Source organism: Vulpes vulpes, chromosome 14, assembly GCF_048418805.1.
Source record: "Vulpes vulpes isolate BD-2025 chromosome 14, VulVul3, whole genome shotgun sequence".
NCBI classification, from domain to species: domain Eukaryota; kingdom Metazoa; phylum Chordata; class Mammalia; order Carnivora; family Canidae; genus Vulpes; species Vulpes vulpes.
Genome location: NC_132793.1, coordinates 109,149,255 through 109,170,519, shown reverse-complemented (window position 1 = coordinate 109,170,519; position 21,265 = coordinate 109,149,255). Strand labels below are relative to the sequence as shown.

At 56.9% G+C, this 21,265-nt stretch overlaps 2 protein-coding genes across 4 annotated transcripts in view; both read left to right on the top strand.

The window, feature by feature from the left end:
* HTT (huntingtin) overlaps window positions 1-5,089 on the top strand; it is a 146,002-nt gene extending 140,913 nt beyond the window's left edge. For both annotated transcript variants that reach the window (XM_072737636.1, XM_072737635.1), the window contains one exon: window positions 912-5,089. In XM_072737636.1, coding sequence (XP_072593737.1) covers window positions 912-1,125 — 214 coding nt within the window. In that variant the 3' untranslated portion in view covers window positions 1,126-5,089. The remainder of the gene's footprint in view (window positions 1-911) is intronic.
* On the top strand, window positions 446-20,651 carry MSANTD1 (Myb/SANT DNA binding domain containing 1). Of its 2 annotated transcripts, XM_025999238.2 has the most exons (5): window positions 446-585; window positions 6,922-7,007; window positions 9,966-10,230; window positions 13,836-14,111; window positions 16,245-20,651. In XM_025999238.2, exons 2-5 carry the CDS (start codon window positions 6,992-6,994, stop codon window positions 16,483-16,485), a joined length of 798 nt encoding a protein of 265 aa, XP_025855023.1. In that variant the 5' UTR covers window positions 446-585; window positions 6,922-6,991; the 3' UTR covers window positions 16,486-20,651. The 2 variants fall into 2 exon arrangements, with proteins under 2 accessions (XP_025855023.1, XP_025855026.1); XM_025999241.2 differs by lacking the exons at window positions 446-585; window positions 6,922-7,007 and adding an exon at window positions 8,842-9,319.
* The last annotated feature ends 614 nt before the right edge of the window (window positions 20,652-21,265 follow it).

Sequence of the window (21,265 nt, the reverse complement as noted above, 5' to 3'; positions counted from 1 at the left end):
CTCGGCATCTGGGTTGATAGTGTCTGTTAACGTTTTGAAGCCTAACCTTTAAAGAAACCCAGCTGTCAAAATGACATTTACCTTAAACCTTGACAGAGTGCAGTGTTGGTAAGGGGATAGAAAAGGGAGTGTTAAAAAAAAAAGAAAGAAAGAAAAAGAAAAGGGAGTGTTTACCACACTGACCGGGACCGCCTGGAGAGGCGGGGTGGGAGGGATGCTGAGGGCAGCAGCCCATCCCTATAGACCTCCTCCCACCCACTCACGGGTTCCATGCAGCTGCATATGTGGCCAGTGCTGTTTCTCATTATTCCTTGTCCATTGTGCCTGTGTCATCCTCTAGGGTACAAGGCTTAAGTAAAGATCCAGTTCCCACCCCAAAAATGCTGGCTGCCAAAAGGGGATGTTCTCCTTTGGCAGCCTTCCCCCAAGACAGACCAGAGCCTCTGAGCAGACGGCTGTCCTGGTGCTGGTGGCAGGCCTCGCTCAGCATTGCCTGGGCCGGGTGGCCATGGCTCTGCCCTCACTCTGCGGGAGCAGGGCTAGTGGGAGCCTCAGCGGCCAGCGCTGTGAAGGGAGCCAGGCCAGGTAAGTACTGTGGAGTGGAGCACCCTCGCTCTGGGGCTCCCCAGGCTGCCTTGCCCGCTTCCTCTGTCCCACTGGGCAGCCAGGCTTCCAGCCAGAGTGGCAGCGTCCATTTGCCTGTTTCTGGTGTGACTGGCAGGAGTCAAAGTGGGAGGCAGCTACTGTTGCTGCACAGTCCAGGTGCCCTGGCGTCTGCTCCAGCCGCCTCTCAGGGCCCCCAGGGCCCATCTGTAGACCTTTGTTGAAGGACAGCCTGGTGAGGACCGGAGGCATGCTTAGGAGACTGCTCTTCCCTCACTTGAGCCTTGCTCCCTTAACTCCTCTGCCAGCCTTCCCCACGTTATCAGCAGGATGGGCAAGCTGGAACAAGTGGACGTTAACCTCTTCTGCCTGGTGGCCACGGACTTTTACAGACACCAGATAGAGGAGGAGCTGGACCGCCGGGCCTTCCAGTCTGTGTTCGAGGTGGTCGCGGCACCAGGAAACCCGTATCATCGATTGCTGACTTGTTTGCGGAATGTCCACAAAGTCACCACGTGCTGAACGCCCACACAGGGCAGCAGCACAGAGCCGGGGGCCCTGCCTGCGCTGGCGTGGCTCCGCAAAGGCCTCCCCTCGAGTCACATCAAGGCCAGGCAGGCGGTGTCCGGCTCTGCCGCATGGCAGAGGAGCTCTTTGGCAGTGAGGCTGCATGCAAGGGAACATGTGCAGTACCGTGGGGTTGAGCCTGAGTCCTCGCAGAGAGCAGGAGCAGTTGTGTCACTAACCCTCTGTGCTGCAGCTCCTCCAAAATGCCAGCTAACCAGGTGTTCTTTTCCTCTTAGCACCCAGCCTGCTCGTGGTCATCGGGTTACAGCTGCTCGTGTCCTAGGGCCTCTCTGCTGTCCCGCCGGCAGAAGGTGGCGCCAACGGGCTTTCAGGAGCATTCCCCGGGGCTCTGGCCTGGGGGGTCAGGACCACACCCAGTCCTGGAGGGGACCCCTGCGGTGTGTGCAGGTGGGGGGGGGGCTGGGGACGTGACACCCAGCGCCATACTTCCTTTCTCTGATTTCTTCTCAGGATTTAAAGTTTAATTATATCAGTAAAGAGATTAATTTTAAGGTAACTTTCTACGCCCGTGTAAAGTATGTACATTACCAAGTCTGTGCCGCATGTGACAGAGCCTGTGGAAGCTGCCCCAGGCCGGTCCTTCCCTGGCAGCCCCTGCTCTCTGCCCTGCAGCTTCCCGGCCCCCCCCCCTTCGCCCACACACACACACACACACACACACACACACACACACACACCTGTCTTCCTTATTAACACGCTGGCGATGTTCTGTGATGCCCTCCACCCTTTCTCACAAGTTCACTTCTGTTTAGAGATGTTTAGAATTTAGAGATGTTTCATGTTAAGGTGTCTGCGTCAGGAACTCACACAGCCACTCTGAGGACTGGAAGGTGCCTGCCCCCCTGTCCCATACACAGCCCGCCTGCTGCTCCCTCACCCTTCCACACTGATGGCTCTGTGGGCTCCATTCCCCAGTGAAGGACAGCTGTGCTGGCACCTAGCCAACAAGGCCAGCTCTCTTGGTTACGGGCAGTCTGTCATGTCCAATGACGCCAGCCTGGGTGTTGTCCGGTCCCATCCCAAGCGGGGTCTGGCTGGGGGCTGACTGGCCGCTGTGAAATCTGCTCTCCATGTGGCCTCTCTTGTGTATTAGGGCCCAGGCGTGTAATGGAATTATATTTGTACCACTCTTGGTCAAGAGCAAAGCTCGGCATCTTGGCAACTGTTAGAGAAGGACCCCAGCACCCACTTGGCCCCCTTTGCAGCTCAACATGGAAAGTGGGCCTCCTTTCAGGAGGATGCAGATCTGTACCCACTGGACACGTGATGGGGTTCAAGGGGTAGTAAGGAGAAGGGCTGGGCAGTGACTGGCCGGCCCACATCCCCTCAGAGCTGCTGCTTTTACCCCAGGCCCAGGCCGCTGGACCAACTTTCTGTTTCCAGCCCCAAAGTAGCCAAATCCAGTGCAGATGAGGCATGGACATTTGGGTTGACCTCTACTGGGCAGAGCTCATGGTGTGCCTACGAGTGGGGCCATGCTTGCTGTCTGCCTGTGAGGCTGGTGGGTACTCTGCTGTCTGGCCCCAGAGGCAGGCCGGTTGCATGATGACTGCCATGCGGGTCAGTTTGGTCCTGAGTTCAAATGCAGGCAGTGGTTTGGGTATTTCATGTGAGTGGAGATCATTTTGAAGCCCTTTTCCAGAGCCAGAGGAGGAAGAGGAGGAGGAGGAGCCTTGGTACATGGTTAATTACCCATACCCAGATGGCTGGGTATGGGCCTGACATCCCACCACAATACACAGCCAGCTGTGGGGCACACACCAAACTGCCTGCTGACCCCCTGCCCCAGAACTGCCATCCTCTTCCTATCCTCCTGATACAGCAGTTTGGGACTTGCTAGGGTGCAGGGTTTTCCCACCAGCCTCCACAGAGGCCCCACCAAGCATGGGCATGAGCAATAGAAATGAGTCCCGCTTTTGAGCTGGATGGAAGGGAATCTTAAGAAGGAAATCTCCCATGTCCTCCACCTCCGCTGGGCTCCCATCTCTCCCTGCCACTCCTAGAAACCGCCTGTCTCTCACCCCATCACCTCAGCGGCTCCAAGACAAGAACATTACAGGCCAGGCTGCATGCTGTTCCTGGTGAGGGGTTTACATTTGTAGGAAGTAACACTGTGAATGTAAGGTTTGGAACCATCCCCCTTAGTATCCATATCACTGGGCTCACCTGGAAGCATCATTGTCTTCCCTTATTTGCCATTGATCCAAAATAGTCGGTGCTTAACCAGGGGCCCTGGAGCTTAGCTCTGGCTGTACGCGCTGACCCCAAAGACTGGCCTGTGTGATCTGGAGGTGGATGGGAGTTGGTGAGTGAAGTTCTCTAGCCAGGGATGAGTACGTGTATGTGTGTGTGTGTGTGTGTGTGTGTGTGTGTGTGTGTGCGCGCGCGCATGTGTGCAGATCTATCATTATATGTATATCAATATGCAGGTATGCAAGGCTACCAGGAATGGCCGCGGAAGTTTTTTGCAGAAGTTGACTTTTCTTAGATGTGCCACATGGAGCTGGCTGCATGGCTGAGGTGTCTAGGAACCATGTCATTGCTCATTAAAATCCTACTTAGGAAAGGGTCCATCCACTTTGCCAGCTTTCTGCACAAGGAATTAATATTTTAGCAAGTTCCTAGAAGTCTGTGGCAAGCAGCAATCCTATCATCAGTCCAAATTTTGTTGAAAATACTAATTTGGCAGGTCTATTTGCCAGGGAGAGGGTTTGTTTTCCTGCCGACACTTTTCCACAAATTTGAATGAAGCCAGGGCCATGCCCTTAAGCATGGCTCCTCCAGAAACGCGCCTCCCTCCCCTGCTGCCCCGCCAAGTGCTGTGGGCAACTCCCAGCTGTCTGTACCCGCTTCTCTTGTCCTGTCATATTTTTGCCAGCAAATGGATCCTTTCCGGACGATGAATGAGGCTGACCCCTGCAGACACCCCGAATGTAGCATCAGAAGGCCTCGCCTCTGAAAGGACCCCCACCACACCCAGGCCGCCCGCTCCTTGCAGGGTGTCACTTGCAAGTCCCCAAGACCATGAGGCAGCTTCTCCCGGGGAGCTACAGCGAGCCCTTGTTGGCGGTTCCTTTGGAACAGACAAAACAGCAATAACTGCTCTTGGCTGACCTGCAGACAAAGCTTCCTTCTGCTGCAGGGCTGCAGTGGGCGTGGTTCTCTGGGATTTGTGGGGAGTGGAATTCATTTCCTCTGATACTGTGAGCATCCTTCCTAGCAGCCGTCCTCACTTTGTGTTTTGTCCTTCCCTCTGAGGGAGCCCTTGAAGCCATGGCTCCCAGCCAGGGTGACCATGGGGTGGTTCTGTGGGGCAGTGGGCAGCAGCAGGGGTGCGGCCTTGCTGGAGAGCTCGGAGGGCTGTGCTGCTGCTGCTGGCCTGGGCATGGCCTCAGCAGGGAGTGGCCCACTCAGATGGCTGTGACAAGTGAAGGTGGCCTGGAAGGTTCTGGGGTCACTTTCCCCCATGCACCTGTCACTTTTAATGCAGTTGAAGGAACCCCCTCACCCCACCCTGAGTGCTTCTGAGAGCACCTGGCCCTGGACAGTCACCACAGTCTCCCAGTGCAAACTGGGTGGTGACCACCGGCGCTCGAGGACCCTGGCCATCAAGGACCTGTTGCATGTGGCAGGGCTGAGCTAAGTTTGGCCACCTGTCCATAATCACTGCTTCGTGCTGTGGCTGAGCGTCAGCAGGGTGTTCACCCCTGCCACACCGCCACCACCTTCCCCGACACTGGGAGCCAGCAAGGCTATGAGGGGCATGTCCCGGAGCCCTGGCCTGGACTGGACTGTCCACTTCCAAGAGGAGAGGGAAGGACTGACATGCGATGTGTATTTAAATTTTTTAAATTGCTACAAACATTGTGTATCTGAATTAAAGGGAAATGACACCACATGCTACTGGGCTGCGAGGCATGCTTATTCTCTGAGAACCTCCACCAGGAATGCAGGATGAGGGTGAGGAAGTGGGCCCCAGACGTGAGCCGGTCAAGTGACCTTGTCATCTGTTCACACCAGGGCCGTGTGGTTTCAGCATTGAATCTCTGCCTCCGTGTACATCTGGGCCCTGAGGGGTGCTAAGGACACCAGGGTAGCTGAAGTGCTCACATGGACTGTGGCCTGGCCTCTGAGCACCCTGCAGGGCCCCGCTGGCTCCTGGGCTTCTGGCTCCCGGCCTGTCAGCTTTGAGCTTCTGAGTCATCCCTGCTCCTCAAAGTCTTACCTAATCAGCTGAATGGGGTACCATGCTTCTTAGCTCTGGGCAGACCCCTCCTGGGGAGCTTTGGCAGTCGGTGTTGACGGCAGTCAGCAGTCATCTTGGGGTGCAGGTGTTTTGCCCACCAGCCTGCACAGACAACTAGGCGGCAGGCTGCTCAGGTGGGGTATCATTCACCCAAGTCTCTTGGGTTCCCGTCAGTTGGCAGGAATCAGCTGCCTGTTGTCTTGGCAGGGCAGCCCCAGAGCCCACACTACAGCAGGTGCCAGCAAGAGAGACACGGGCACCATAGTCCTTGCCCTTGGGCTGGAGAATGATGAGCACACAGGCTTCCCCTGGAATCTGTGACAGCCCTGAGAGCCTGGCGCCAGGAGCCTCAGGACCCCCTTGCCCTGCACAGGGACCATGGCGGAGTGTCTCCCCGCTAGGGCTGCAGTCTCACTTCTGTTCTAACATTCCTTGGGGCTGACTTGAGCTCCCCAACTCTGTCTCCTCTGTTCCAAAGCCTCTGATGGCACCTTAAGCTGCCAAGGCTGTGTCCTCCATCTTCGTCCAAGCATGGACAGCCAGACCCTGCCTGGTGCATCTGAGCACACCTGGCCTACCCATTGTTTCTAAAAAGAAGGGTCCCAGAGCCCCTGGTGTGAGTGGGCTTTGCTGCTGCATATCCCCCACTTGCCCTCCTGCCGCCACGGTAGAGGTGCCCTCAATGGAGGGCAAGACCTCACTTTCCTTGAGAAGCTTCTGAAGCCCTTCTAGATGTGTTGGGGGGCTGCCCCTTGCCCCCGAAGCAGCCTGGCAGTAGTCTGAGTGCCACTTGGTGGCATGTCACCAAGACTCCATTTGGGGAGCCATGAGCATGTCCTGCAGTTTCTACTGATGTGGGGGTCTTGACAGCCTGGCCCCTGCATCTGCCTCCCAAAGAGATGTGGGGGCTGCTCCAGTGGCCTTCTCCCTATCAGCCATGTCCTCTAGGGAACCTGAGGGGCACGTGGGGTGTGGGTGGGTCCAGGGTAGCCCTTGCTGCAGGGTCGGGGCTTGCCCACTGAGGCAGAGTGGTGACAGAGAAGGGTATGGCTACCTGGAGATGTAGGGAGAAGGCCAGTGGGGCCAGCAGGGAGCTGGGTGGCAGCTTGGAGCTTCCTTCCACTGTGAGCCAGGCCATCATGGGACGATCCTTGCACCCTTCCACCGGGACAGCTCATCCTCCAGCCCCATCCTCCCAGGGCTCTACTCTGCCACCCCGGCCACCCTCCAGCCACATTTCCACATGCCTCCCTGCCTTTGCCCAGAATGGAGTATTTCCAATGCTGAGCATACCTGCCCACCGTGATAGGCTCGGCTCACCAGTGCCTGCTCCTGGCAGGTGCCAGAGACTCCTCACAGGCACATCTGCTTCCTACCCGCAGCCCCCATGTCAGCCTAAGTACCTCAGACGGAGCATCCATTCATGTGGAGATGGAGGCTTACAGGGGCCTCCTGCTGAGGCCTGACTACCCTTCTCCCTACAGGTACTGCCGGATACCCAGCCCCCGGCCCTCTGCCTCCCCATCCCTCAGAGACTGAGGGTCCCAGCAGGCCATGCAACTGTGCCAAGGTATGGAGTTCCTCCCCACCAAGGACAGGCAGGGCCCTCCCCAGTGGGGGCAGCTGGGTTTTTACCCTGCCAACCCCTTCCACCTAGTGGGTACCTGCCCTGGGAGGACCACATGAGGGCTTTGCTTCCAGAAGCTCTCCCAGGACTCCCCTCTCTGGGGGGGCTTCCAATGCCCATTGAAACCTGAAAAGACATTTGGAGTCCAGCCTTTTACCCTGATTCCTCTGGACATGCCAGCTGGAGAGGAAGTAGGTGGTGCAGACTCCTCCTCAGGAACCATCTGTGTGGGACACCCGGAGGCCAGCGGCTGCCTCTTGGAAACAGTGGGACCAGCTCTCTCAGTGTTTCCCAGGCTGGGGTCCCTGGGACAGCAGCTTCTCCTGATGAGTATTCACCATCCCCAGCCAAGCCAGTATGCCAGACTGCCCTGTCCAGCAGCTCTGCCCATGTGCCAAGAGGTGCCAGGAGGCAGCCTGGCTCAGCCCTTGGAGCTGCGCTGGAGAAAGCCCTCAGGTGGGGCTGAGAACTTTTATCTAAGGACTGAGGGCTTCCTGGAGGGCCTTCCAGTCCCTCTCCGACATCCTGAGCACCACGTGCAAGGCGCCCACGCCTGGAGGGTGCTGCCTGGCCGGGTGGCCGTGTCCCTGTGTCCCCAGGTGACCCCCTGGAGAGGAAGGAAGCTGATAGCAGGCCCAGGCCTTGAAGCAAGAGCCAGATAAATGGGGCAGGTGCAGGCCCCTCTGAGCACCTAGGGGACAGGGCTGGGGCCTGTCCAGCAGGTGTGCTGGGCTCCTGCATTTAAACCATTGGAGTTTAATCTTTTAATTTTGTTTTTTTTTTTAATTTTTATTTATTTATGATAGTCACAGAGAGAGAGAGAGAGAGGCAGAGACACAGGCAGAGGGAGATGCAGGCTCCATGCACCAGGAGCCCGACGTGGGATTCGATCCTGGGTCTCCAAGATCACGCCCTGGGCCAAAGGCAGACGCTAAACCGCTGCGCCACCCAGGGATCCCCTAATCTTTTCATTTGGAATGTTGATGCCTTTAGGTGGCGCTTTGTCCCCATGGTACTCAGAGGTTACGTGGCCCTGCTCTCCTCTTCTGGCTGACCATCCTGCTGACATCAGCTGGCCAGCCTCAGGGGACACCTCAGCCCATCATCATCCCAGCTCTCAAGCCCACCTTTCCAGTTCCCCCAGGAATAGTCATGCTGTCTCATTGCTGGCTCTGTCTTACTCACCTTTGTCCTACAGTGTCCCCCCAGCCCTGCCACTGCTAGCCAGCCCTAGCTGTGGCCCTGGCCCTTGAGACATCGTCATGAGCCTCAGTCAAACTCTGGCAGAGACCTGCTGAGAGAGGGTGAGGGTCCTATGGCCACCCACTGCCAGCAGCCACCCTGCCAGCATCCCTGCCTTCCAGGAGGCCCCAGGAAATGGTGGGGAGATTCTCCAGGCACACAGCAGTTTGCACTGGCTATGTCGTATGCCCCACCCAGGACCATGGACATGGGAGGAGTGATGGGTGTCTTTTAACTGGGAGCCTGCCAGCCAATGCTCCTTTAAGAGAGAACACAGCACAGGGTCAGACTCAGCTCCAAGCCAGCCGCTTGCCCTCTGGGTGATCTCCCCTCTCTACCCCTTCAGCTCTTCACTTGGAACATAGTGACCATGAGGATCAAAGTAGAAGATAATTGTGTGTAGCTCATAAAACAGTGCGCAGTGTTCAGAGAATACTCAAATTCTTATTTTCTCACTTTTGCAAGTGTTCTGAACCCATGGTCACACAACTAAAATAGAAAAATAAAATGCTCAAGGTAGATCCAATTGGCATGAGGGAAAAAGAAAAGAAGGACCAAAATGGAGTGGGAAAGACTTCAGAGAGGAGGTGATATCAGAACAGGGTTTTGCAGAATGAACAGGAATTTGCCAGGAAGTCCAAAAGCAAACTCTAGATGATCAGTTGGGAAGGGAGAGGGGCTACTTAAGACTGGTCCCTTCATTTGTTCATTTTGTTACTCAGCAAGCCTTTATTTAGTAAGCCCTTTTCTGTGAGGCTCTGGGGCTACAGGGAGCATGCCGCCTACCAGGTAGAAGTGGGTATAGGTGCAGATGGTTTTGAGCAGGGTGGTTAGGGCTGTGGTGGGGCTGCCCAGGGTGGGAGGGACCAATACATACTGCCTGCCTACTGTTCTCGGCCTCAAGAACTGCCCTGGCTTCTCTGCTCGCCTATCACCCAGGCCAGCAACCAGCCTCACCTGCAAGGAGGGAGACAGGTGATCCAATGGACAGAGTCCCACTCTTGCCCAGCCTGGTATTGGCACACTTAGTTTCCAGTCACGGAGTGTGCATGCACTGCCGGGGGGATGCTGTGTGTGGAGCGCATGGTGGGTAGGCAAGGGCTGGCATGCCTGCATGTATGTCGCCGAGGGTCCCTGGGGGTATCTGCCTCCGTGCCCCCTCCTTGCTGCCCCCCCATCTCCATCTTTGTTGGCCCTGGCCCCTCATTTTACCCCACCCTGACTGCCTACCCCCCACCCTCCACCCCCGGGCTCCTCCTGGGCCCCTGGTCTGTGCAAGTGGGGCGGGGCTGAGCTGGGGGCTCGGCTTGGACCCCAGCACGCTGGGCTCCCAGCAGGTGAGGCCTGGTGGCCGGGCTGGCGCCTGGGCCATGGGTTTGAGGTCTGGCCCACTCGCTGCAATATTGATGGCCCGTCAGGGCAGCCCTGATTCCTGCGCTTTCAGTTAAAAGGTTTCTGTTGTTGTAGCTTATGCAGTTGCTCTGTTGCTATGGAAACGTGACATCAAAATGACGTTTCCCGTTTAAAAGCTTTTAACTAAATTCCTGCCTGTCAGATGTAGGCCCCATTTTGAGCGTGGAGCTGCCTTCCAGGAGTGGGGCTCCCGCCCTGGTGCGCAGACCACAGGCCCCGCCTGAGCGCGCTCCTTTAACCCCGCAGGTACCTCCGGCATGGCAGCAGCCGAAGCGCCTGGCTACCTCGTGTCCCCTCAGACGGAGAAGCACCGGCGTGCCCGCAACTGGACCGATGCCGAGATGCGCGGCCTCATGCTCGTCTGGGAGGAATTCTTCGACGAGCTGAAGCAGACCAAGCGCAACGCCAAGGTGTACGAGAAGATGGCCAGCAAACTGCTGGAGATGACAGGCGAGCGCCGGCTGGGCGAGGAGATCAAGATCAAGATCACCAACATGACCTTCCAGTACAGGTGGGCCCCACGCGCCGCATGCCTATGCACTCCGCGCACCCCACACACCCGCACGCACCCCCACGCCCTGGGCTCCGGCTCCTTCCTGTATAGGTGGGCCCCACGTGCCGCACCACCATGCACCCCCACTACCAGCACTATGGCTTGGCAGCCAGCCATCTGTGCCTAGACTGCTGCCGCGGACCCCCTCGGTGCTGAGGTGGGAAGGCCCTGTGTGGGCAGAGCCGGGCCACGAGATGGGGCCTCTACAAACTATCTGCCGCCTCCCATCAAGGAGAGGGAGAAGCTGAGGCCCAGCGAGGCAGAGCTGGGGTGATCAGCACCCTTCCCCAGACCCTTGACACAGGCGCCCACACAGACGACTCCCGCCCAGCCTCCACACACCCTCCCGCCAACCAGGATACCACAGGCTGGCCACCCAGGCATGGCTCAGCTAGGCAGAGTGGCTGCCGTACAGGCAGGGAAACCGAGGCCAGGGGTGAGGAGGAGGCTCAGCTCCTAGGCTTGCAGTCCTGCCTGGTGCTGACACTCTTGTCATTCCCAGCAACCACTGAGCCCAGACGTGAGTGCTGCCAACACGGGCCACGGTCAGGAGCAGGGTGTGTAGTAGGGCTGATACTGGAGCCCTGGACCACCCAGGGGCCCCACTTGTGGGAGGGGCCTTGTTTGTGGAAGGACAGGTGTGGGCCTATGATGCCTCCACCTACACCCCCCCCCCCCCCGCCCGTGGCATGAGGGGAGCTGTGAGTCAGGGCTGCCAACAAGGTTTCCAGGCAGGGGAGCTCTGGCCCCTGGGAGGGGTGAGGGGGCAGCTATGGCCCCACGGGCCCAGTGTCTCTGGGTGTGTGGGAGCCAAGCCCATCTGCAGAGGGTCATGGTGTGCAGAGGGTCCTGGGTAGAGCAGAGATCACAGCAGTGCAGAGGGTCCTGGGTGCAGCCAAGGTCACAGATATGGAGAGGGTCATGGACATGGTAAGGGTCACAGGCAGGGCAGGGGTCATGGTCTGACTAGGGTCTTGCTGGGGGCCACAGGGGGAAGACTGGTAATGAGATTGGGGGCCACAGGGCATGCTGGCAAGGGTGGGCCTGTCCACATCCCCAGAGAATATGCAAGTGCCCAAGGTGGCTGCTGTGAGCAGGGGGCAGAGGTGCAGCCAGGGCTGGCTGCACACAGGGCTTGCGGGCTTGCCCTGGGCACCTTGAGAGGGCTGTCCCTGGCAACAGTAGGCAAGGAGCCGACTGCTGTCCTTCCCCCACCCCCGGCCTATAGCTCTCAGCCTGTCATGACACCCAGTCGGCTATTTCCAGTTAACTTTCTGTGGCCCTGGGAAGAGGAGTTGCAGGGCCTGACCTGCCCGAAGGCCCATGTCCACCTGCTGTCCCAGCCCCCAGGCCGGCCCAGGGGTCAGAAATGAGGCAACCACTAAGGGTCTGAGGGCCTCAGTCACCACATAAATAGCAGCCACCTGCTCATGGTGCAAGGGATAGGTTGTCTGTAGATGCGTGCGTATTCCCATTCCTGCCACCTGCATGCACATGGCGAGCCCTCTGTGCCTGCTGTGGGGCGGGGGCGCTGCAGAGGCAAGGCCGGCTGCTTTACCAGCTTCCCATCTGACTCAGTAACTCATGGGCTCTGATTGGTGTCTGGCAGAGTTGTTCATTATTTATCCTGAGAGCCATCTTCAGCGTCCCAGGGGAGGCATCCTGTTCCCTTCTTGGAGGTGGGGATGGGGGCCAGGGAGCCCATAGGCCATGCAGGTGCAGCAGAGTGGGGCCTGGGCCCTCCAGTGGGGCACCCCTCCAGACCCTGGGTGCTGGGGGTAAGGGCTGCACACATGTACAAGACTGCAGTTTCCCATTCCCGGGGGGGTTGGGGGTGGAGGTGGGAACTGAGCCCTAGACCACAGAGCCTGTAACAGGCTGATGCTTCAATTGGTCGACTGGTTCTTCATCTGTTTCTTTCCACCCCCACCCAGAAAGCCTCCCATAGCAAAATCTTTTCTTATTTTCTCATGGTAGCTCCTTACATATTGAGGTTGTCAGGCTAAGGAAGACTGTGGGGGTGGCCAGGTTCCGTGGAACATGGTCTCTTGGAATACCGTTCAGGGGTCTCCTGTGCCAGAAGCAGGCTTTTCCTCATTTCTCCAAGGAGAGCCTGACTTGAGTGGTCAGAGCAAGCACAGGGAGGGAGACCTCTGGGGGTGCTGGAGGGGAGCCTAGGCAGAGGTTGGGTGGGGGCCCCAGGCACGGTCCTCCACTTCCCACACCCGGAATTTGTGCAGCTTTCAGGGTGTTGGATGGTCCTGGGGTCAGGAGACAGAGCAGCCTGTGCCTCTGTGGCCTGCTCCTGGCTTTCTACTGTGGACATCCAGGCTGGTGGATGACGCTCCTAAGGCCTCCTCCTGCTGCAGCTGGCCTCAGCTTGCTGCCATGGGCCACAGACTCCCTTGCTGTCCAGGTGGGCCTATTTGCTGAAGGCATCTCAGTCAGATGCTCAGCTCAGTATTTCTAGTGACGAGTGTGACTAGGGGCCTGCCCTGGAGGGAAGCCCACATCAAGAGACAGGAGCCATCGGCCACAGGGGTCGCCAGAGCATGAGGGCCTCCATCCCCTGGAGAAGTGTGGGTCAGGAATGTAGGGGCCACAGACTAAGGCTGGGTCTGATGGGCAGACAGCAACCGCCCAGTGGGGGCCTCCTTCCCAGCTCTTTTGCAGTTGAGTCTTCCCATCACTGACCTCCCCAAATTCGGCCAAGACCCAGGGACCTACAAGGCTTGTCTGGTGGGGAAGGGCAGGACACAGGGCTGGACGGGGCTCCAGCCCACAGTGGGCAGAGCTATGCTGTGCATACCCCTGGCCCCGGAGTCTAAGTAGGGATGAGGAAGATCAGGCCCAGCCCTGCTGCCTCCTGGTACCTTCAGCCAAGAATGTTGCTTGCTGGGAACTGGGCATTTTCTTATTAGATTCTCCCTGGAGCTTGTGACGAATTTACTTTGCTCATCCCCATTTTACTGATGTGAAAATGAAGGCTCAGAGAGGTTAATGAACCTGCCTAAGGTCACACAGCAAAGTGGTGGAGATGAGACACAGCTCAGATGTGTTGGACACTGAAACCTATGCTCCTAACTCCTGTGGTTCTCACTTCTAAGGCAGTCTCTTTAGAAAAACAAATTTCTTATATTATGATACCTTATGGTTGTATTATATCATACTTATATTTTATTCCTATGTTTGTATATTTTATTAAAAGGAATATTTGTTCACTGTAGGGAGTTTAGAGACTACAGAACAACCAGGACAGAGGCAGTTCAGCCCAGCTCAGGCCCCCACACTCCCAAATGACCGTATTCACGTTTAGGGCGTGTGCTTCTATTGTCCCTGGTGGGCTAGGTCCCCAGCCTGACTTCTCTCCGAGTCTAATGTCACCCTGGCTCTGGAGTCCTTCTGGGGAGGCTGTCTGGCCAAGAGTGGTACCCGCCCGAGCCATGCGGCTCCCTGGGCCCCGGGGCTCTCACACCCCTGAGCACCCCTCAACCGAGGGCCAGGCAGGACAGGCCGGGAGCAGCTCCGTTTCTCACCCTTGGCTCTTGTGTCTCTCGTTTCAGGAAATTAAAATGCATGACAGATAGCGAGTCCGTCCCGCCCGACTGGCCCTATTACCTAGCCATTGATAGGATTCTGGCCAAGGTCCCCGAGTCCTGTGATGGCAAACTGCCGGACGGCCAGCAGCCGGGGCCCTCCACGTCCCAGACCGAGGCGTCCCTGTCGCCGTCTGCTAAGTCCACCCCTCTGTACTTACCGTATAACCAGTGCTCCTACGAAGGCCGCTTCCAGGACGATCGCTCCGACAGCTCCTCCAGCTTACTGTCCCTTAAGTTCAGGTAGTGTGTGTCTTCCTTCCCCGCCTCCACCACCAGCGGGGCCAGGAGCCCGGCAGCCAGAGAAGGGGCTGGGAACGGTGATGGGCGGCGGCTCTCGGGGCGGCGGTGTCCTCTGCCATCCCTGGCTGGCTGCAAAGGCCTAGGTGGTGTGCAAGTGCCTCCTGGGACAGGGGGCCTCAGGCAGGCTGGCCTCAGACAGGGAGGCCACAGACAGGGAGGCCTCAGGCAGGGAAACTGCAGACAGGAAGGCTGTAGACCAGGAGGCTTCAGACAGAGAGGTCGCAGACAGGGAGGCCTCAGACTGGGAGGCTTCAGACAGGGAGGTCGCAGACAGGGAGGCCTCAGACTGGGAGGCTTCAGACAGGGAGGTCGCAGACGGGGAGTCCTCAGACGGGGAGTCCTCAGATGGGGAGGCCTTAGACCGGGAGCCCTCAGACCTGGAGGCTTCAGACCAGGAGGCCTCAGACCAGGAGGCTTCAGACCAAGAGGCTTCAGACAGGGAGGCCTCAGACCCAGAGGCCTCAGACCAGGAGGCTTCAGACAGTAGGTTTCAGATGGGGAGGCTTCAGACCCGGAGGCTTCAGATGGGGAGGCTTCAGATGGAGAGGTTTCAGATAGGGAGCCACAGAGAGGGAGACCTCAGACCGGGAGGCTTCAGACAGTAGGTTTCAGATGGGGAGGCTTCAGACCAGGAGGCCTCAGACAGGAGGCTTCAGATGGGGAGGCCTCAGACTGGGAGGCAGGTGGTATTGAAGTGCGGGCCATCATGTCCATAGTCTGGTTTTGGCTCCTGGCTACATCACTTTCTAGCTGTGTGGAAAGTCCTTGACCTCTCTGGGCCTCAGTCTCCCTCTGTGAAATGGGGATGAATTAGCACTTTGTCTGAGGGTGACTGGGAGTGTCATGAGAGAGAAGGAACTTGGTGTGGGGCCTGGGACATGGAGGAAATCCAATGTCCCATTCCCACCGGCCCCCAGTTTCTGGCTCCTGGGCTCCCCATCACCCCCAAGCAGATCCTGACCTGGCTAGGCTGGCTGGAAGGCATGTTGGGCTGAGCCTCCAGTGTGCTCCCCTCAGCTGGTTGCAGTGTACGCACCTGTCCCCTCTGCTATCCCTTCACAGACGTCCTGCTGGGCCAGCTCTGGCCACCTGAACCTGCCCTGGAGATGCCTACAGACAGGTACACAGGAGGCACACTCCTGTGCTGGGGAGGCCAGGGGAACCAAAGGAGGGACATTAGGGCTTGGCTTTCAAGGGTAAATAGGAGTCGGCTAGTCTGAGAAGAGAAGGAAGAGTGGGTTTGACCGGCCCTGCCTCTCCCGCAGCCCTGGCCTCCAGGTCTGTCAGATGGGGTAAGATGAGGAAGGTCTAGTATCAGGGGCTGCCAGTTGATTTGTCCAGCGCCCCTTCCCTGGAGGGGATTTCTCAGCAAAGACCCCAAACAAGAATGCATTTGTGGATGGCCAGATGGAGTCAGCTAGAAACCTGAGGTTTATGGCCAGGTGTTTCCGTGGATTGACCTGGTTCCCAGACTCACAGCTTCCCCAGGCGCCACGCAAGGGCCAGGATGTGGGACTGGCACCCCTGCCCCTGAGACTGGCCAGGTCACCATTCTGCTTCAAAACATGGGGCCCAGGCAAGGGGACTGGTAGGGTCTGGCCAGTTAGAGCAGGGATGCTCCCCAGCCCACAACAGAGAGCACAGGGCCTATCACCCGGTAGGCTACCTTCGCCTCCCTGGAACTACCAGAGGTTCCAGTCCTGGGGGAGAGGCCACACTGCCCTGCCCCCCTCCCACCCAGTCCTCTTCATCTCTCCCCCCTTGTGGCTGCTACTCCTGAGCTCCACCTAGGCTACAGGGGGTTTGGATTATCCTATGACCCAGGTCACTGGATTGCCTCGAGGCCCACAGGACAGCAGTGCCTACAGCCCCCTGGCCCCTTCACCATCCTGGGAGGAGGGCTACAGCCCTCCTCACCTGCTGGACCAGGGGGAGGGAGGGCAGAGCAGTTGCTCAGCTGCCAGGGGCTGTTTCCCATGTGTCCACTGAGGTGGGTGGGAGAATCAGGCAGGCGGAGCCTCTGGTGCCCTGATTGTGTGGCCAGCCATCCACACGCTGGCACTGTCCTTCCAGGTCGGACGAGCGGCCCGTGAAGAAGCGCAAGGTGCAGAGCTGCCACTTCCAGAAGAAGAAGCTGCGGCTGCTGGAGGCCATGCTGGAGGAGCAGCGCAAGCTGAGTCGCGCCATGGAGGAGACGTGCCGGGAGGTGCGCCGCGTGCTGGACCAGCAGAACCTCCTGCAGGTGCAGAGCCTGCAGCTCCAGGAGCGCATGATGAGTCTGCTGGAGAAGATGATTGCCAAGTCCAACGTGTAGGCTGCCGGGTGGGCTGGCGGGCGGGTGGGCAGCCAGGGCCCGAGCAGGCTGGCCATACAACACAGGCCGGCCGGGCCAGGCCAGGTCCCAGAGGGAGCCAGCCTCATGCTGGCCCCTGAGGCTGCTCCTGGATCAGACTTCCTGGTGTGGAAGCCCCTCCTCAGACACAGGCCGAGGACACCAGGTCACACGGGGGTGATCCCCCAGTGGGAACTCCTAGAACCTGTTCTCCAGTGTGGTGACTACCGATGATACTTGAAATGGCTTTCGGCATTAAATGTGTAATTTTTCATGACTCCCTGGAAGCAGAGTTCACCTTTCCAGCTCAGAGGGAATGCGCCAGGTTGGTCTATTCCAAAAACAAAAGCATATGGAAACAGGCAAGTGGCAGCTTTGCACTCGTAACAGAAACTGTCCTGAAGGGGAGATGCCTGCCTGCCCCTCCCTAGAGTCTGCAGCAGTACTCCTGAGGTGGCCTCTGATGCCACAGCAAACCCAGGGAGTCTTCGGCCCTCTCCTTGGAGACTGGGTGCTCCAATCGCCTCCCAGCAAGAAGGCTAACAGAGCAATGACAGCTACCCACAGGCACCACCCTGTTCATTTTCCTAGGCCTGGGGGTGTCATGCTGATGATGAACAGAGACCTGGCCTCATGCACTCCCGTTCTAGGCGAGGAGGCAAATGCGTGAAGAAGGAAATGACATGATAGCAGGTGGTGGTCAACGCAGGACAGGAAGGACTGGCCCCAAGCATGAGGAAGCCTCACAGAAGCAGCCAGGCAGTGCAGCCAGGCCACAGATGCACAGGAAGCTTTTGGGTGTTGTGCTGGCCGGGGCCCTCTGAGCAGGAGGTGGTGGTGTCCAGAGCTGTGAGATAATGCTCACCTCCCTGCCTCTGCCCTTTCCAGCAGGAAAACCATTCCAGACGCTTCTCTGCTGAATTCTTCCTAAGTCCTGTTGGCCACTTGGGCTTTGGTCTCTGACTGCAAAGGATGAAGGGCACGGGAGTGTCTGGCCCCCCCTGGGACCAGCATGTTGCTGCCCACCCAGCAGGGTTGTGAGGCGATGCAGCAAGTGACATGGTTGACTTTTGACCTAGAAAAGCTCCTTCTGGGTGCTCCTGAGCAGCCCCATGGCAGGTGGGATGAAGGCAGGGTGCTGCCAGGAGGCTGTCACAGTCATCCTGGTTGACAGTGACCCCTCATGGGACACTCCGGTGGCCTTTGAAGTCAGCCACCCAAGGTCGTGCAGGTGGAGCAGAGGCCAGGCGCAGGCCTGGCTACAGAGTCCAGAGGGCAGAGCCAGATGGGACAGGATGGATGCCCCTGGCTCACCACCTCGGGGACCTCCCCAGAGCACATGTGCATGGACTCAAACCATGCTGCTTTGGGACCCAAGGCAGTAGTTCGGTGAATGTATGACAGGAGGCTCTGCTGAAGTGTGAACTTACCAATTTCTGCCAAAATGGTCAGTGTTCCCAGCAAGGCCAGTGTCAGCTACCAGCATGACGTCACTGAACCAGTGCTGGGGAGGCATGCACAGAACAAGCCCCAAAACCCCACCACACAAGAGACTGAGGGAGTGCCTCATCCTGAAGACCTGAACTGAGGGCTGATTTCTGGCACAGGAACCCAGCTGCTCCTGAGACACGATGTCCCGTGAGAACTTGATTAACAAACACTCAGCCTGCTGGGCTATGCCAAGGCTGCTGGCTAGAACCCCATCAGAGTGGCCCAGGGGTCGCCGAGGTGGCCACAGACTGTGGCTCCAAGTGATGCAGGAGCTCCCTTACCTTAACTGTCCTGGTGCTCCCGTGGCTGTGGCTGTGGCCATGGCCATGGCATACCAGGTTTAACCGTCCTGGCACTCCTGGAGCTGTGGCCATGGCTACCAGGGTTAACATAGTGGCAGAAGGCAACAGTTGCAGTATGTTATGTAGCATTTTTGCCTTTGTAATTAGAAGTCATTTGCACTATTTAACTTTCCCAGCTGTCTCTCTGAGTGTGGGATCAGTGCTGTCTCTCTCCATGTCTGCTGCCCCATACTCTGTTGGGCTGGAGCAGAACCGGTGTGGTCAGGTGGAGGCCAGCCGGACAACCGCCTGCGTCACGTGCTTCATAAATAGTGTGTCTGTAGGGAGTCTCTGATTTCTTCTGTAGTTATTGGTCCATTAAGGGGGAAAGTGACTCTATTAGTAAACACTAAGCTGTTTGATAAGATCCAGCAAGACAATGATCCTTTTAACGCCAAAAACTGAACTCCAAAACCAAACAAATATGCTTTCTCTCCCTTTATTATTTAATGTTGGCATTTATATAGCTAATGCATCAAGACAAACAAATAAGTGGGATAAAAGAAATGAAAATTGCCTTTATTTTCAGATGATATTTTTATATTCCCAGAAAACCAGATATACAAAAGATCAAGAACTCTTTAAACCACCTTGAACCTGTGGATTATGGGAATGGAACGTTCCATTCAGGGTCATAATTGAGAACCGCAGGGAGTCTATGAGCAAGTTTAACCAGAAAGGTACAGGATCGACATGAAGAAAACTACGGTTTTATTGTAAAATCTAAAACAATTCCTGAGCATGTGGAGAAACCGCATACTCCTAAAAGTGCCAAAGTAAAGTGTCATCATTTTATTAATGTAATTCCAGCAATATTCTCAATAACATTGTGGGTTTTTGTTTATTTTGAAATGGAAGAAAGTTGTTTTTTTGCTGTTGTTGTTGTTATTTTTTAATTTGAAGTCAGCTCCATGCCCAGTGCAGAGCCTGACACTGGGCTTGAACTCACGACCCTAAGATCCTGACCTGAGCCCAGATCAAGAGCCAGATGCTTCACTCACTGAGCCGCCCAGGTGCCCCTGAAGAAAGTATTTTTAAGTTCAAATGAAAAAGGATTGGGGCAGAGGTCTGAGGCCGAAGGATGAGGAAGACCTTCTGGGCCTCATGTGGCACTGGGAAATGCAGAACAGAAGCAAAAAGTGTGCAGTCACACACCCATGCAGCCAGTGTGCTGTCAGGGTCAAAGCTGGAAAAACATCAGGAGACAGAAACTCAGACTGCACTAGGGGCGGCAGGGCCCCAGGCCAGCCAGAGCCAAGCGGCTTCCTCTCGAGGAGCTGACCGCATGCATGCTGCCCAGGGCCGGTCCCCGAGCCTCTGCGCTCACAGGGCCCTCCATGCTCTAGGAGGCCCTGGAGATGTCACAGCCTCTGTTCCTGTGGGTCCTTGCCACCAATTCTAACACCTAATAGACCTTACTAGAAATCAAACCTAAAACTTAAAAATTGGACTCATTTCAAAATAATAAACCCATTACATGTTGACATAAACAACAATTGCATGAAAAATACATTTTCCAAAACAAAAGGTTTTCAGGAGAAGAGGGGCGTTGTGTCACATGCTGGAGAGCAGCCCGCGGGCTGTCATAGCTGGCTCCAGCCTCGGGCTGGTGGGTGTCCACGGGAGACCCGGCACCGCATGGACAGGTGTTTGGAACAGAAAGATCATAGTGGACACCTCTCCCAGGAAGGACACTGGCTGTGCGGGCTAGTTGCAGTGTGGACTCAGCCCACCAGCTCTTCCAGAGTTGTGTTGAGCCTGCAGCCAGCCATTGGTCCTGTGCCTTGGGGACCTCTGTTCGCCACGCTCTAACGCTGTACACCGGGCATTTGGAAAATTCTGGTTCTCCCTGTCATGCGTGTCTTCTGTGCCAATACAGTGCACAGACACCATCAGCTGCTTGCTCTCACTCTCCCACCCCGACCACAGAGCCTTTCCCAGGGTGGGTTATAGAGCTCACAGCGGTGGAGGCAGCCCTTCCACGGTCCTGACCTTGGCACAAAAGCCAGAATCTTGCCACCGGCCACCACAACCACGTGACTTGTTTTCCCCATAGGGACAGCTCCCTTTGTTGGTTTCCAAGAACACATCCACCAGGCGCCAGAGGCCTTTCAGGTGAAAATCATGTTCCTGTGAAGAATGTTTGCAGCTGCATCTTCTGGCAGCTGAACGTTGACCACGGGCTTCTCCCTGACAGCTGTCACACCGTATGGTGGGAGTCTGTCACACAGACTGTCCATCTTGTCATGCAGAATATTAAAAAGATGTGTGTCCCAGGGCCAAGATTTAATAAAATTAGTACATTTTACTGCCTCATTGGGGACACTTTTAAGGGAAATGTGTTTTTTGCAGTGTGTGGTGGGAGGGACACGGGACATGTCCTGTTTCTCACCAAGGACCCAGCCTTTCCACCCAGCACTGCAAATGCCAATGTGCTGAAGATGGCAGAGGGCATTTTTCCTTTGTGATAATACTTTGGGCCTCAGGGACACTTGGGGTCCACAGATCAGTCTCTTGGGGAGGCCCAGGCATGGGTGTAAGGCAACAGGGATGAGAAGATGCTTGGTGGCCTTACTTGTATCTGTGCATCCTGGAAAGCTCTGGTGGGTCCCACAGCGGGGGCAGGGATAAGGAGGTGGTCTGCAGCCTTTGTGCAACCTCCCCCAACCCCACCGGACCCCATGAGCTGTGTCCCCCAGGGGGGCCCAGAAGGAGGTCCTGCTTCCCTCCAATCCCTCTGCTGTCCTGCTGACTACCTGCTGTGTACCAGGAACAGGGGAGTAGGGCGGTATCAGTCAGAGGCTTGACAATGAGGGGAGGACACCCTGAGCAAAGAAAATAGGCTCATAGCTGGAAGGTCATCACTTCAGAGAGAAAGAGTGTCACGCTGACCTGCCTGGGAGCTCCAGTCCCTGGCTCTGAGTTAGCTG

What these genes read in the sequence shown, in the direction of transcription:
- MSANTD1 (XM_025999238.2), top strand. An exon ending in AACATGACCTTCCAGTACAG is followed by an intron (nt 10,231 to 13,835) that starts GTGGGCCCCACG and finishes CTCTCGTTTCAG; the next exon opens with GAAATTAAAATGCATGACAG. An exon ending in TTACTGTCCCTTAAGTTCAG is followed by an intron (nt 14,112 to 16,244) that starts GTAGTGTGTGTC and finishes CTGTCCTTCCAG; the next exon opens with GTCGGACGAGCGGCCCGTGA.